Consider the following 18,054-nt stretch of genomic DNA (forward strand, 5'->3'; position numbering starts at 1 on the left):
CATTTAACTTCACGCGGAAAAAGCGACGCGGTGACTCGCGCAGCGACACGACTGTTCATGCGTTTTGATTTTCAACCGAATCGTATTGAAAAAAATGTTTTCAGCCGAATAATCAATGTATTATACTAGTACTAGAATCTACATTACGCAATGTTTAAAACGTTATCAAAAATAAATGCATGAAATTTAATTAAATTTCGTATCAAACCGTAGCCAACAAGTTTTGCGCGTGTGTTTAAATAAGCGATAGTTTCTTATAATATTTCTCGCGTCGCGTATAAATGTATTAACACATAATTTAATATTTATTTATTAATTAGTTACCTTGTTGATCAAATCCAGTATTCCTGTGATCCTATGAGCCGCTTCTCGTCGTTGTATCTTCTCAAAAAGATCCTCTGCAACAGAATCAGGATTCAGGATGCTTCTACGCAGGAAATCGGGATCAGGGTGATCAGGATGCTTCTTCAGAATTCAGGTCCTTTTAGGATGAAATGCAAAACGCAATCGGTTCGATCGCCAGAGTTGCGAACTATTCCAACGTGATATGACAGGTAAACACCCGTCCTCTGGCCGAACCGAAGCGCAAATGCGTGAAATTGCGAATTACGCGCGGTATTTATATGCTCCGATCAGACTCGAACCCCACCACTCGCAGTCAACCAATGAGCGCGATGCGGCTCGATGCTCTGCACCGCCATGCACCGCTAGCTTTCTATTGAAGTATATAAAACGCGACGCGCAAAATGTTCAGTAATTTTCAGATTTTGATGCTGTGTAGTGTGTGGTTCTCGAGGACAGAGAAGTTGGCATATATTTAAAACGCAATTTTACGATGATAGTGCGTATTTAAAACATAATTCACGTTACTGTAAAGTTCCAAACATTGAAACATATTCTGAATATAGGCTAGAAACTATATTCATATTTATGAAAATTAAATACCAATTTAAACAATTAAATGAATTCATATCGGCTTTTTTCCTGTTAAATAAATAACGTTGATTTTACATTTTTCTATTTTATGATTTTTTATTTACGTCTCTCCATCCTTTGTTCGCATGTAGTATCAATAACGTGTAGAACGATGTGAATAAAAATGAATATTAAGGACGCGATATAAGTAAAATAAAAAATTATTAATTTTCCCTTTACCACTAATTAGTAATTGTTAATTACTACAATAAATTAATTCTTTGAGTAATCGCTGCGACTACATTGGATTGTGACGTCATAAACAAATAATAATACATTAAAGTTTCTAGTATGCCTTTTGTAAATAAAGAAAATTTACTCCTCTTGTCAGCCAGTAAATAATCATAAAAAGCATGTAAAATGCGTTTACTAGCGTTTATTCATTGTGCATGCATAGCCATTTCTATTTCGATCAATCGTTTGTCTTTGTCTGTCTAATGGACCGATAACAAAGAGGTTATATATTTTCTTTGACCGATAATCATGGACATAGGGAAGATTCGAACCAAAAAAATCATAGATATAGGGAAGATTCGAACCAAAAATCGTGGACATTACCGACACGATCGTGGACATTGGCTACATAGTTCAATGTCCACGTTTTGTGGACATAGAGGCGCTTCGAAATAAAATTGCATCTAAATCGCGGGCATGGCCGCTCTCAAAAAAGTTCCGTTGAACCACCCGACCGGTGCGGACGCGTCTCGGTTCGGGTGTTCGTTTTTTGTATATTTTTGAGAAAGTGTTGCCGACTTTGACCGTGCCTCGAATTTCCTTACTGATGTGTGTCCGCGTTTGGCTCGGCTCGTTCGTCCGTCCGGACGCGCGTTAGAGTGGCGTGACGACGTTGCAATCGCAGGCGCCCTGTGTTCGTTCGGGCTTCGCCATTTTTCGCGGGCATTGCATCATTCTTCGTTTACATATTACGACTTTGTTTCGTTTACACATTACGACTTTTGTTACTGGCCTTGACGATTGCCGTTGGAGCGGCTACATGGCCAATAAGAATACAAAGAAGAAGAAGATGGCCGCTCTCATGCTTCTCTCTGCCGAAAGGATAGGAAATTATACCTACTTTCGGTTGGAGCTCGAGTGCATCATCAGAAATTAAAAATGACGTAACTATCTCTGGCAAAATGATGTAAATTGTTACGCAAATTATTTTGTGTTCCTACAAGCGCCTGCATGAGAGCTAAACTGGGATCTAATAAGAACTAAATAGTCGGAACTCTATCAATATATACATAAGATATATATTTCTGGATTTCAAAACGAGTCAAATGTTTAATACAATATATATATATGGTGCAATGAAATAATAGAATTGTTACAAATGAGAAGCGATGACTTGGGAGAAGATGGAATAGAATTTTTTTAATAATTTTTATTTATTGCGGTACCAAAACTGTATTTTTTCTTCTCCTTTGGTGATCGTTTTTCTGATTAAGGTCTGAAGAAACTCGGAGGCGCGTTCCAAAACTCTACTTTATCAACTCCGAGTAAAGGCCATCACACGTATGAAAAATTTAGTCATAATCGTAAGACCGTAAGCAGATCGGCCAATCACAGTTTAGCGTATTAAAATGTGAGATCTTAATCTTGATTGTGATTGGTCGATTTGCTTAAGACCTTACGATTACTATTAAAATGTTTGTAAATGTGTGTGATGGCCTTAACATACAATTGAAAAATAAAATCTATCATAAGTTTCGTGAACGTGAAATATTGCAGTTGTGTCACACGAAAGATTTTTATTAAATAATCAGTTCGCGCAATTGTAGTGTATTATTCGCGAGTTTTACGTGATAGTGTCCTGTGCGAGGGGATATTGAATCATTTCTAAGTGGAAAAGGGGGAGGCCTGAGAGAGGCATTAGGCGCGGAGCAATCCTGAAGTAAATATTATATATTTTCTTATGTAAAATCAATATATATTTTTTCTGTTTATTCTTGAATTGTTATTTTAAAATGAATTAGTTAACAATTTTTTTAATGTTATAAAAATGTATTTTTTAAATCTCTAGAAAAGGTACGTTATTGTTTTTGTAAATATTAACTGAAAAATAAAAAATTGTAATGCTTATAAAAATTAGTATATTTTAAAAATTATATAATTATTTTCAAAGGAATTTTACGTTCAGTAAATACTTTTTTAAATATTGATTCTTTTTCTGTCTCTTCTCTTTTAATTTAGATTCGGTTATATTTTTTTGTTACAGAATCGTAGCGACGTTGCAAATGTAACTCCGCTGTTGCGCATCGGGTCGTTGAATGATGAATTAATGTTTTTATTGAAATAATGGATGTGTGATAATAAATTATTAGTATTTTACAATAAAATGAATAAATCAGAACAGAGTAGGTTACATTAAATTTCCTGTGTGTGCCTCCTTATTATCAAATTTATTGCATACAAATATTGCAGACGGAGGAGAAAAAACTTTCAACACAACCTTGATAGTCATCCTGTGTATAAATAACAGTATGTACAATGTTAATTTTTCAATTTGCAAATATAAGATATAAATTAAAACGACATTTATTTTTGTATTTTTGTATTGAAAAATATGTATAAAAATATATAAAGGTATGTATAAAAATATATTGAATATAGCAATTCAAATATTTTTTCTTCGATGTAAAAATTATATTATTAATTATAATATATTGTATATAACATGCCGTTTCTTCAAATAAGATACTTTTTATATTATACTGTTAAATTATTTTATTCAGAGCAATAACACATGTGTATCAAAGCTGCAATACACATTAAAGTTAAAATAAGTTAAAATCCTGAGACAAAACTCATTCGAAGTACAGCATCATATATATATTACGAAAATGTGTTTGATTCGATCGATCGAACTAAATATTTAGCATGTAAATTCTATACATTTTTTAATGTATTACTCCATCGTCATCGTTATTGCTAATTAAAATAGAATATATTATGCCCTAATCCCTAGTACAGCATACTCGATTCGAAATTACAAATTCCTTTAAACATTTTTTTAATATTAAATATTTATAATTTAAGTATTTGAGCATATCCAAAAATATTTATGCAATCTTAAAGTTTAGATAAATAAAAATTGCAGTAATAATATCTGTAATAAAGTTATAACGAGCAGTATAACAAAATATTAACAAATAAATGTATATGTATTAGAAATGAGATGGAGATCATTATGAACAGTTCTCTTCCATTACATGAGGTATTGATACTCGACGGTTTTTATCATCTCAATTAAATTTTTTTCAATAAAATCAATAATATTACGAATTTTTTTTTCTAATTGCTAACAATATTCATATTTATAAGTACAATTTTACTTAATGAAATTAAATTTGAAATCTAATTAAAAATGCAAATTTCTAATCAACTATTTTATAATAATACCAAAATATCTAAATTGATATAATAATAATTAGAGTATCGTTGATTTCAAATTGACGAACTCTAATGTAACCAGAAACAATATATTGTTTAATATGAGCAATATTGAAATTCGACGATCGAGTATGAGATTTAGATTAAACTGTATCTGTCCTTTCTTTCCAAGCTGTAAAATCCATAACTCCTTTTGTATGAATCGTACAATTTGTCATATCATTCCTGAAAATATTAAATTAAAATATTTTATTATTTAAAATCAACGCACTACTATATAATTAATTAATAATAATAATAATACTATTTGATTATATTCGTGTCATAATCAGTCTGTAAATATAATTTTAATTAATAGAAAAATATTTAAAATTGTTATAATTACAGGAATGGATCTTTTAGAATAAAAGCTCTCGGTTGCATCCATTGTAACCTATCTCCATTACGACATAAAATTTGCGCCATTGTACTTTTTCGTATTTCCTCCAACTGCTTTATCGTAAATGAACCAGACGTATTTCCATTTTCGTACCAATATCTATCACCTGTATATAAAAAATGAATAAAATTTGAAAAGTGTCTTATTTCAAGTTAATTATTCGAACAAACTTATTTTATGCGTAAAATACGTAATAAAGAATGCAAAATCATATATGTTTACCTAAACGAATATTTCGGAACGTCCGCCCTAATAAACAAAGGAACGTTGGTCCAAGTACAGAATCAAATATTGGTGCTTCTGAAAGAGCTCCAGTTACCAAATCTATATCCCCTACATTTCTATAAATTAAACAGAAATACATCATCAGAACATTTTTAGAATATCTTAAACATCTTTTTTTAAACTAAAATTAACAATTATTGTAAAAATCTAAAACAATAGTTTATCTTATTATAAATCACGAAAAAGAAAGAGAAAAATGGAAAAGAGAAAAAAAAGACAAATGCTAAGTTTAATGTAACATAAAAAAATGTAAAAAAAACTCAAATATGGCTCTCTTTATTACTAAATCTCACCCTATATTTCATCTTACTTGTAGACTGCTCGAAGTCTGTCGATAGTATCTTTGGCCACGGTGCCTGTAAGATCCTGAAAATTAGTGAGATCCGGCAAATCGCAGAAACTTCGCCATTTGACATAAGGTGACAAGCCATGATCTCTTCCCTGTTGTATAATCTGTGCGGCATAATCTACGGCCACATCGTTGGTCTTCCCGTCGTGGAAGTATCGGTCCAAGAGTATTTCGTTTAAACCCGGAGGCAGAGGTTTCCTAGAATGTCCCGCTGTCGCGGAAATTAAATCTTGCATCCTAGATCGTCATTAAAACCAAGTTCTCATAGGACAACGTGTCAATATAAATAGTGGCAATATTGCTATACTATATAGTATATCGGAAGATTTAGTAGTGTAGGAAAGATTTTTATTTTTCAACACACAAGAAGAAAAGATTAATTAATGTTATCTCCCCATTAATGTATAAATTAACTCAGAATTATAAACATTGTTCAACTTATTTGTTTTTATGGACATATCTCACAATTTACAAAATTTATTTAAATACATAACATTCGTATGTTTTTTAAAATATTATATGTAGTACACATTTTTAAAAAGTTGTAAAAAAAGTAAAAGTAGACTCGTTCTACAAAACAACACAGTAAAATATAAAATTTAAAAGAATAAACAAAATTTATTTTATTTTCTTCGTATTTCATGTTATTTCCATGTTATAATACAAATAAAGTAATGTATATTTCATGAAATTTAATTTTTGCTTTAAATTTTTAAAAATGATAAAAGTGTAATCTTCATATGAACTCTCTTGTTTAACAAATCAAATAAAAAAGATCCAGAGACCAGGCAAATGAGAGTCAGAGTGGTTAATAATATGCATTAATCCATTAATTTCTTAAATTTTTACTTTGTTTTAAAATATGTAAAAAATTTTATATCAACATATTACGTTTTTTAAATCACGATATCTCATACAATTTAAAAAAAAAAAAAACGTTGTGACTTCAGCTTTCACTAATATTACATTCTTTTCCGCAATGTAATTAAAAAAATTCGCGTGCTATTGTTCACACAACGATGTATGTATTTCGTGAACTTTTATAAGATTACGTTGAAATTGGCACAGTTTTTTCTTGGATAATTAACTTTTATGTTAGATAATGATAGACTATGATTTAAGATGAGTTACTGATGTCTGTGCGTGTATGTGTATGTGTGAAAGATGAGAACTTTTTTTAGCAATCTAATTCTACAACAACGTTTGCTCTCAAAAAAAAAAGAAACGTAAATTATCGTGCGAAAGATTCTTTTTGCCGCATTTCTTTCACACCATTTTTATTAAAATATTATTATAATATCACTGCGTTTCAAGAAAAAGTGAAAGGTAATATTCTATAAAAAAGTCAAGTCAATTTTATGAAAATCAAAGAAGCGTGCATGCACGCGATGTATGACAATAGTAATCACAGTTAAGCAATTATTACCTGGCACAATGGTATTTTTATCGTTATAAATTGTAATGCAATTAGTGTATCGCCTCGCGATTAGAACGTATTACAATACGATAGAAGATCTATTAATTTGCATTAAACGGGTGTATTTCCCTTCACTTAGGATGACTTCCCTTATCTTTTTAACGCTCCGTGAGGAACGTGACAGGTACTGTGCATTGATTTCTATCTTAGGGAGAAGAACAACTGACTTGATTGCCGATATTGTGTAATCTTCTTGAAGCGCAATTTGAATGACATTCAGTCACTTGACACTTACGATGTTGTAAAAGCAAAAGAGTTCACGTTTCAAAGTGAATGCCAGATACAATTCCAATTTATGAACCATAATACGACGGATGAAATCCAAGATGTTAAATAATTGCACATTATGACAGCAATATGACAATGAGTAATTTGAGAAATGCTGTCTAAAACTTTCTATTACAAATAAATTAAATGCGAATATTATGTCTGCATTTAGAAACAAATTATAATAATAATCATATATGTGATGAGATTAATTCAATCACTTTTTAAAGATATGCTATGAAATTGTTTTAAAACGTTTCTTTATGAATTTTCAATTAAAATACGTAAACATTTCCTCACTTATTATCTTTTATATTTGTATATACAGCAATAAATTTTCCTTGCATTTTACAAAAATGTCAAGTCACGTTAGTATTCCGAGTATGTCAAGTAATTCCAACTGACCTGTAGCTCCAACGATCAGTCGGTCGATCGCGCCAGCCTCATACAATTCCTGCGGCGCATAGAAGGCCGACAATAAGGTCCTTTCGCCAGACTTGAGCGCCGATCGTGAGTCGACCAAGTCCAGGGTTTTCGGGGTCAGCGCGGCTACGAAGAAGAGACCAGCCGATGCCGCTGAATTCGAAAGAGTTGCATCCGCACGAATGTCGTAGCCGCGGAAGTAGCCCCGCTGTGTCAAGCGCAAGGAGTATCTTCGCATACGTAACAAAGAGATAAAACGTACGGGAGTACCGTGTATGGATGTGAGTTGCGTCTTGGAAAGTACGGGGGCGGAGATGATGTAATTTCGCGCGTTGCGTCACGTCTTTTGTACGACGTATTGTACAATTCGGAATCATTTAAAAAGAATATCCGAATAAGAGAAAGAATAGAATAAAGTTCGGAGATATACACAACTTGTCACAGTATGCGAATTATAATCACGATTATTGCATAAATCGATTTGGAAGAACTATTATATATGCTGTGTTAATGTAAAAAAAATTATCATTTATAGTTTATATGACATCACGCTACGTGGAAATTGCAAAGAATAAAAAGATAATCTGTTATAAGATTCCGACATGCTATTATGTAAAATATAATTTAATACGCGCGCTTAATATATAATTTAATACATATTGAAAATGGAGTCACGCTTTTTGTAGTATAACACCATCTGATTATCTTCCATCGCATACATCAACTGTTGCGATTAGTTCTTGTAATCTGTCGTATAAGAAGATATGTTAGACGCTAAATGGAGCCATCATAATGTCCGTTCAATGAAATAGTGATATATCAGCGATTAGAAATGATAAAGTCTTCTACGAAATTATTGCAGACTGTTGCAGGTACTGAAGAATATTGTGTAACACAACTCTAAAATACATGTTACTGAAATGCACGTACCGGTGAATATAGAATATTTTCTTTGTCAAACGTGGAACTTTGTTTTTTCAAACGTTTTGAAGGCGGTATTCATATAGATGGTTCTTCCCAGTGGGAAATGAAAATGGAATCGACATCGAATTGACATCGATTTCGACGTCGATTCCATTGTCATTTCTCACTGGGTTATATTTAAGACTGTCTTAGGTACTGTCTTTTTATACTTTACTCCGTAAAGTATAAAAAGTACGAATATATAAATCAACGAAATTTTTTTCAACGGGATCAATATATAGCATTCGTTTGAATCGATATTCACATCGATTCTTATAATTTAAGAATATCTTAAGAAACGTCTTAAAATGCTAATGACTCTATGGCCAGTATTCATAATCGATTCTTATATTTGAGAATGTCTTAAGCATATAATCTTAAGATGTCATAAATCATTCGAAGGGCTGCATTAGCATCTTCTTGTTAGGATATTACTTAAGACGATTTTAAAATAAGAATGGACTATGAATACCGCCTTATGATTGCGGTTTATCTTAAGATATCTTAAGATATTCTCAAATATAAGAGAATCGACTATGAATACTAATTCAAATAATTGTTATAAATTGATCCCGTTAAAAAAATTTTATTAACTTATACTATATATTCGTGTTTTTTTATAAATTAGATATAATACAGGAAATATTATTTACTTGTCGAGGGCATGTTCTCCGAGAATAACAGGCAGAAACTCGTTATAAGTTATATGTTGCAGTTCGGCGATAACAATTCTTCTTGCTTCTTGGTATAGCCTTTCGTCATCCCAATGAGGATTCAAACGTTTCAATTCCACAGCCACTCGGTTGTGCTCTCGTAAGAATAACACGTGCATTAAAGTGAGACCTGGATTCTCGTTTACTCTGGAATCGCCGCTAAAGAAACATGGAAATGCCTTGTTTGTGCTTCTACAACTCTCATATTTCGGCGAAGCCATCGGCAAGTTTTTTCTCTGCGTATTTAGCAAACCGTTTTCACCTGACCGTAAAGCTCTAGCTGTTTCTTCGGAACTACCGTAAAGGGGTGACAGATCCAAATAAGAAGATGCCTGATTGATCTGTTGTCGCGGACCCAATTTGCAACCCTGTATCAAACAACATCTAACGTATAAATGAATCTCTTCCTGTAATTTAATAAAAAATTATTCAAAACTTTACCAAGAACTCTAGAACTTTAGAAGGAATTAAAATTCAATAGTAATTACATCGAAAAATGATTAATTTTATACAAGTTATATAATTTCTTTAGAATTTCTATATACTTAGAAGAAATACTCATTTTGCGAACTCATTATAGAATGCTTTAAAAAATCGATTTGCAACAAAAATATGAAATTTTTTTTACTTTTACGATGAACATCGTTAATTTATACATTCAAGTTTCATAAGTAACCAGTTTTTCTTATTCTTATATTATATTCTTAGTACTATACGTATAAGGTATTATTAACTTTCAAATTTATACTAATGACAATATAATCCTCATGTGCATCTTAAAAGGCTTTGCCTAGACCGAAGTTCTTGCATAACAATATGAAGAAATCATAGACACATTTCTAAGAGATTTCTCAAACATTATATAAGATTTTATTCATATATATATAAATTACCTGTAACGAATTCCCTGGATGCGGTGCTGATCTCGAATATTCCATACATCCGATTGGCTGCTCCGCACGGATCGGGAAGCACTCCGGATGAAAATTTTCATAATCAACGTCACAACACTTGAGCCTGGCGCGGTCCGGTAATTCCATTCTAGGCGTATGCGCCAAATCGTGAGCAAGAAATTGACTGAACAGCGCGGTAAGCGCCATTAAATAAGGATGCTTAAGGTCCAATCCACCGGCATGTACCTGCGAGGAGACTTCTCTCGCGCTCGGTAAATTTGTACGGGGCAAAGAGACCCCATCTTCATACTCCGGCGGCAAGAATCTCACGTAAGCCTCCAGCGCTGCGCCCCAAGTCGGATGCAATGGATTATTGCATCGACCCGTGTGTGTCCTGTAACGGACATCTGATTTCTTGCATTCGGACACTAGTCGTAGGAAGCTGGGTGAGTCCGGACAAAGGACGGCAGCTACCGTTGGCAAGACTAAGGATGCCTGTTTCGATGACATATTGAGCGCTTCCACGAGCATCACTGCCATCGTTTCGATTCGCAGGGCCTTCCTCGAGAGATTTTGTGCGCCCTCGGTCATCTCGTGAGATGCGCCAAGGAACCAAGACGGCGAGCCTCGATTGAGTTGCGTCCGGGAATTCATGATTGTTTGTTCCGCCTCGCTGTACCTCTCCATAGAGAGATTCGTGCGCTTATCCAGATCGTGCAGCATCCTGGGTGGCAAGGTCGTAGCTCCAACGAGTGTCGTTAGAGCAAGGAATCTGCGGATCGTAATCTAAAGATAGAAAACACCCACTTATCCATGCATAGCTTATAATGCAACGCTATAAGTGCCATCTTGGCATACATCAGTTATAACGCCTTCGAATGGAGATGAATTCTTGAATGTGCGAAATGCACTTACATTCTGCACAGTGCAGCACCGTTATTACCCAATAATCGTTATGCAAATTCGATGGTTGTATTATTATCTAACTCAGCGATGATGAGATACAATCAATCATTGAAAGCGCAATTATATATGGGGATTGGACATTGCGGACGCGACCATATATTTGCACATCCGTATTGCAAATAAACTGAGATATATTGACAGATACACATTTGTTGTATTATATATATCTGTTACGAAACTCAGGCTTCGAAAGGCTCTGCGGTGATCTCTATTGACCCAGACTATTGTAATCGCTGTTTGCGCTTTAATTACATTAAATTTTTGATAAGATCTCATTAAAGTTACGTACGTACATGAACCTATGTGATTTATGCTAATGTATAATAAGATTTAAGAGCAAGCGAGATTCTATCGTAATTTACTCGATGTGACAGCGGAACTGATATACGTGTGATATTATAGAGATTAGAAACACACGTTTCGTAATTTATCGTGTTAATCACAATGAACTCTGGAGACCTTGTCGACGCGATGGCATTTCACCCCGTTACATTACAAGCATTATTCATTGCGCGCGTTTACCGTAACAAATTCATTCATCAACACGGGTATATATCTAACTCGTGTGCTAGTTTCTCAATTGGGACTGTGTCACTTTTATGCCTTTATGGCGCAGCATATGGTCAGGCAGACCTTAAAAGAAGGTCGAATGAGGCTGACATTTAAGAAATCCTTCCTGGTTCTTTTACGATCGTTTTGCGTAATGTTCTTTATTCCCATGATTAGCGTTCGCGTGAATCGATGGAAACAATCTCCTTGACACGCAAATCGATCACTCTCGACCAATTATCTTTAAACTGTTAATCCTTACTGACCCGGAACTTCGATGTTGTTGGAACACGAGCATGCACTTTGCGAAAGCAAGGAAGATCTACGTTGACTTGAAGAACCGATAGAATCAACAAAGTAAATTACGTACAATTACATTGTATTAAAGAATTATTTGCGTGATGCATCTTTCTGTAAAATGTCCAAGTATTATATATAGAGATTATTAAGTATATCATTTCTGAATAGAGCGCCGTAGTTCTTAATTTTTTAATAGAACTTAGAAATTTTTATAGAATTAAATAAAAAGAGAGGAATGTGATTACCTTTTTATGTTGAGTCCAAAAATTGATTTGTCATTGTCTTTAAATCCCAGTTTTTGCCTCAGAAATATTATTTTTAATATTTGTTAAAATATTTGCTCTGGTTATATTGTTGTAACTATTTGTAAAGACTGCACAATAATCTTTGAATATTATATATGTAATCTAAAAAAGATTTTCTAAATTTAAGTAATATTTTTTTAAATAGTACCTACAATAAGTATAAAACATTCTCTCCTTTTACTGCAAATAAATTTATTTAAAGCAAAAAATAAATCAAATAATATATGTTTACGTTTAGTAAATATTTATTTGCAATAAGAAAATATTTACTTAGTATTATTCAAGAAAATTTTTTTCAGTGTGTGATACGCATATTTTTTTTCTCATACCTACTCAGAAAACTGGAAAATCATAATTAACATTTATAATTTTGACACAAATCATTATTTTAAAATAATATTCATTATCAAATAATTAATCAGAAATTGTGTAATTTTAGGAGACGTTCTTTTGAAAGATGTCACATACAAAAAAAATAAACATATAAGATACAAATCTCTTCTGATACAATATATATACGATCGAGGTATGTTCATGCTTTATATATGCAATAAATAAGTTATAATAATTATAAAACAATTAGTTTCGCCCACGCACAAGTCGATTTGTGCAGATTTGAATAAGTCCGCGCGATATAATCGTTAACCTTTGATGAAGTAACGAGCTGAGAGAAACGTACTAACTATGAATATAAATCGTTGTGCCAAGACTTCAACACGTTCGCATTCGCAAAGTTTCATAACGCTGCCGTTTCACTGTTTACGATCGTTGGGTTAGAACGTATGAGCTAATTATCCGATATGTAACAACCCACACTTAATCAATCCTTCTTCCCCTGTTTTGAAACGGGTAATTCTTATAGAATTTATACTGAGAAAAAGACTCAATTACATAAGTATTGTTTCTGTGTTTACATGCGCTCTCATATTTTACATGACACAGAAAAAGTTTGCTCTTCTTTACTTTCTTCTTCTCACTTCTTTTAACAATGATGAATTGATGCAATCAAACAAAATAATTTACAATACTTATGATTAAATTTTACATTTATCATACGTATATACATTTCAATTATTCGTTATATATTAACTCTCAATTGCATATTTAATTAATTAATCGGATTTCTAAAATATATTTCTTTGTAAAAATTATCTATTTTTATTAATCGTACATTTATTAGTACCTGATATTTAATAATGCAAAAATAAATTGTTTAAGTTATAAATTTGTAATTAATTTCGCTATTTAGATTTCGATACACGCATGCAAAGAATTGTTTGCAAACGTTGAAAAAATATTTGCAATTAGAATACATATTATTGTATATAATATCAAATTAATATCGCACAATATAAATTTAAACAAATAGCATTGAACTTTTTTATTTGTCATATTTATATATTAAAAATAATACGAAAAGGTAATATTCACCGCGATACGAAGATGAATGAGCTACTGGTAGCGATGTTTTTAGTAGGGATCAACATCTTTCCGAGGATAATACGCTACGATATCCTCGTAACGTAGGGATCACTCCAGGAAGGATTAAGTATCCTTAATACACGATAGCATTCATCTGCTTCGAATGGTTTCACAAGAACACGCGCGAGAGCGGCGTGCGCGGGTATACGCGCAGCGGTAAACCTGAACTGAGAATGATGCTTCGAACGAAAGTAAAACTCTAGTCTATCCCGTTCGATCTATCCTGGAGTGGGGTTTAACCAGGATCGCAGCAATGCACGTGCATCAGGTGGTGTACGGTGCATCGAAGTATAACACGTACACGATTGGTAAAAGTGCATCGCTGCAGCAATAGCGACTGCTGCGGATTAGTATTACGAACGGGACCAAGGTTCACCTTTCCTCGGCTACGTTATTGGGAATCGCGGTTGAAGGTGCCGTTTCAAGGTCGAATATTCCGTTCGCACCTTCATGCATACGATGCGGTATGCGTGGACCCTCGCATGTGTTCTTTTGTATGTTATAATAGGCATCGCAGCGCCATTGCACTATGCTAATTGGACGCACTTGCAATGGGCTTGACTACAATGTCGTTCACGGATTAAAATTCCTTGAGATGACACCATTTGTGATTTGTTAAGATAATGAAGAATCACACTCGTCTCTTCATTTATTGCTTTCTTTGTATAAATCGATGGAATTAGCATTGGTAATAAATGATGGTATGTCACGCGTGGAATGACCGCATTCTTTTTTTTTATTCAAATCAGAGTTTTTAAACGTTCTCGATTAAAAGTAAATTCAAGTTTGCTGAAATAGTATAATATAATTTAATAACAAATTATAGTTACAATATTAAAATTTAACTACAGGATTATGCCAACTATATAGTAAATAAATAGACTTTTTGAAACAATGAACACTTATTTATGTCCACTCTTAGTACGGTTATACATATTTTATTTCTCATTTCAATAATCTTATTATGTTGTACAGAAGTTTATCATTTGTTGTATTAGCTATAATTGTATGTTAAGTTAATTTACAAGATTATATTTTAAGGGCGTACTTCATCTGTATTATCAAGAACTGCACCACTGTAGGCTAAATCCCAATAATGTTCCACTTGATGTTTCTTAAAATGTTCCCGAGCCATTTTTTCAATTGGGCACACTTTAAACTTAATTTCTCCAAAATGGCGCTGTTTACTTGTACCTTCCCAAACAAGTACACATCTGTTTGGCACATCATTCCCGTCATTATCCTTCACTATATCTTCTTCCCACTTGATACGATGCATCATCAGTCGTTTGTACTTAGCTTGTTGTTTTGCTCCACCTTCCACTACAACAACATTGCAATCTCGGAACAGCATTACACAGCCAGTAAGATAAAGCTGTTTCGCGTTAGTCTCCACTTTGAATTTCTTTGAAGCATTATTGACAAGATCGCGAATTCTGTAAAAAAAAAGGTATCGTGTTATGTTTATGGTTATACTATACAAAATTATATGTATACATAACGTTTACCTATAAACAGCAACATATACACCAAGACTAGTATCTTCTTTAAGCTTCCTCGCCTTTTTTTCGCGACGCTGATCAGCAGTAAGTCTTCGTGCTGCATTTGCATCCTCGTGAGCTTTCAATCTTTTAGCCATTTGTTGTCGAACATGAGCTTCAATTTTAGTAGGATCTTGTACAGCTTCAGTCCCCAAAACTCGCATGAGATTTGAGATCCGCAACTTTGGCTCAGGTGGTGCTTCTAAACCTAATCGAATTTTTTCTTGCTCTTCCTTCCAAGTTTCTCGTCTATTTTGTCTTCTTAATTTCTTACGTTCTTTTTTTGTGAGAAATACAGGCATATATATTGGTTTCAAAGGATCCGCTACAAAACAAAATAATCACAGAAAACAATATGAATATATATATTCAATTTTATATAGACATATACACATCACACAATACATACTTGGAGGTCGCATTTGTGTTGGATGCTCTACTAAATTTGTAATAGTCAAACTTTTGATTGTTGTTAACTCATTTTCATTAGGATATCCACTGGTTAATATAACAGAATCCCACCATTCTATATTAGGCACATCTTCACTAAGAGCTTCAGTTTTAGGTGCGATAAGAGCTAATTTAGTCGCTGAACTGATTCCAGTTTTTCTAGCAATTTGACTAATTTCATTTTGTAATTTTTCTAATTGCGTCTTCATACGCATTCTTTCTGCTAATTGTTGAAATTTTCCTGGTTCGTGAAATTTTAACGCACGTTTACCTCGCATAGCTGGTTTAACGCCTATTCTATTATCAAAAAAATGAGTATCTTGTATTTCTTCTGGACCTTTTGATTCTTGTAGTTGAGCTTTGAATTCTTCTCTTTTCTTTGCACGTATATTAGCTTTTAATGTAGGTACTACTTGAGTAAGTTGCACTTCTTTGCCTGTTATATCTACTGTTCTGCCAGATTCATCCAAAATTAAAGGAGTCGGTTTGTCTGGTACATTAACATTGCCAAGTAATCCTGAGTTTAACTTGTTTCTGATCTGTGCTTGCAACGCAGCTATTTTTCGTGCTTTGTCTGAATCCGTTTTACTCAATAGGCCTTGATTATACATGCTTCCTACTGTTGGTAGGATATCACGTCCTTTAAAGGGCTTTACAGAAACATCTTCCTGCTTTATTGCCTTTAAAGCTCTTTTCCTTTCTTCTATTTCTCTTTGTGCATTAGCCATCATTTGTCTTATCTAAAAAAATAAAAAAGAATTAAGCTTATAGTACTGAAATATTTAAACTGTTTAAAGATATATATGTGTAGAATTCTAATACCTTATCTGCAGAAAGTTGAGTTTCTATAGGTTTTTCATTTTTCGTTTCATCATCTTTAAATCTCGATTTTTTTGCATCTTTGTCTTTGTCTTTATCTTCAGAATGAGATCGTTTCTTACTTTTTTGAGATGATTTAGTATCATCATATATCGTAAATATCTTTTCTGTCAACTTAGAAGCTTTTTTATCTTCTAATAAAGCTGATAATTTATCTGCAAAAAAATTTTATTACATATTATATAGAATTATATATATTTTGAAATATATATATATGTGTATATTAAGAGTATATAATAATATAAGTATATTTAAAATATACATATGAATTGTAGGTAATACACATATACTATACAGTTTATTTTAATATGTTCCATGTTGTGAGAATTGCAAGGAAAGTGTTTACAACTTTACAGTGTGCCATAGGAGTTACTACTGACTCATGATATTCTTATTTGTATTTATACTTGTTAAGAAAACTGTATTTGAGAGATAACGTAATATTTCATTAAAAATTATGAAAATAATAACTTTAATAAAGAATGGTCTGAATAAAAAGACACAGAACATATCAAATACTAATGATAAAAATTGTAGAAAATAAGTATCGTAGTAAATAAATCGACGTATTTTCTATTGCTAACCTGCTGTTTTACGTTTGTCATAACCAGAAGTGATGCAGTTGACAGCTGCAGTAACAATAGCTGGTTCACTAAAGCCAAGGAATTTATGAACCGCTTTCTCGATCTGTGGCTTCATTTCATCTATTTCTTTCCTCGTTAAATAAGACATGTTTTTAACTTTATTTCACTCGCTGAATATTTAAGGAAGTTTACTTATTTTGTGATAAAATTGATATTCTTACAATATAAGCATTCTACAAACATTGAGGTTAAAATGCTCCGAATTGCTCCGAATACTCCTTACCATGCAGTACGACTTAACATTGAACACATTCAACAAAGATGCTCACAGTTGTGTGCTAAGCAGTACCACAGTACCAGAGACTATAGAACAGAGAATAGAGAGAAACTGGATCGAGAAATGTATAGCCAGTTAACTAGCTATTTTTCTGTAAAAACTACATGTTATTAAATTCAGTTAAATTGGTTATACACATTCCTGAATCCGAGAACTCGGATCGAATTCTACTTTGGAGTACATAGGACTTTACCACACTTTACGGAAGTTTATGTGACAATATTAAAAATAATAATATAGTTCTATCATTTATTTTTATTATTTTCATTAATGTATATATATTATATATTATATATTTAAAACTCATATAATAATTGACTTTTATTTAAATAAACTGTGATTTCAATGTTATCGTCCGAGTATAATTATTAATAGAGATGATGACTCTACAGAACAAAATTGTAATTTTGTGCCAATATATAAAATATTGTAGCATTAATAGTATGCATACTTATTTATGTATAAATAATAAAAAAATCATGAT

General features: G+C 32.6%; 2 protein-coding genes and 1 pseudogene across 2 annotated transcripts; all 3 read right to left on the minus strand.

Annotated features, from left to right (window-relative positions):
• Positions 1-701, minus strand: part of LOC108777010 (cytoplasmic dynein 1 intermediate chain-like) — a 2,324-nt pseudogene extending 1,623 nt beyond the window's left edge.
• Positions 702-4,511: 3,810 nt separating this feature from the next.
• Positions 4,512-13,784, minus strand: LOC108777021 (peroxidasin-like protein). Its single transcript, XM_018543804.1, has 8 exons — positions 13,729-13,784; positions 10,178-10,949; positions 9,225-9,652; positions 7,591-7,838; positions 5,403-5,652; positions 5,030-5,148; positions 4,754-4,913; positions 4,512-4,593 (listed from the first exon to the last, which is right to left on the minus strand). Exons 1-8 carry the CDS (start codon positions 13,782-13,784, stop codon positions 4,512-4,514), a joined length of 2,115 nt encoding a protein of 704 aa, XP_018399306.1.
• Positions 13,785-14,708: 924 nt separating this feature from the next.
• Positions 14,709-17,429, minus strand: Prp3 (pre-mRNA processing factor 3). The gene is made up of 5 exons (XM_018543806.1): positions 17,234-17,429; positions 16,593-16,804; positions 15,730-16,510; positions 15,288-15,645; positions 14,709-15,215 (listed from the first exon to the last, which is right to left on the minus strand). The coding sequence occupies exons 1-5, from the start codon at positions 17,379-17,381 to the stop codon at positions 14,816-14,818; spliced, it is 1,899 nt and encodes a 632-aa protein (XP_018399308.1). The 5' UTR covers positions 17,382-17,429; the 3' UTR covers positions 14,709-14,815.
• Between the last annotated feature and the right edge of the window lie 625 nt (positions 17,430-18,054).

This window comes from Cyphomyrmex costatus, unplaced genomic scaffold, assembly GCF_001594065.2.
Source record: "Cyphomyrmex costatus isolate MS0001 unplaced genomic scaffold, Ccosl1.0 scaffold4, whole genome shotgun sequence".
Lineage (NCBI taxonomy): Eukaryota > Metazoa > Arthropoda > Insecta > Hymenoptera > Formicidae > Cyphomyrmex > Cyphomyrmex costatus.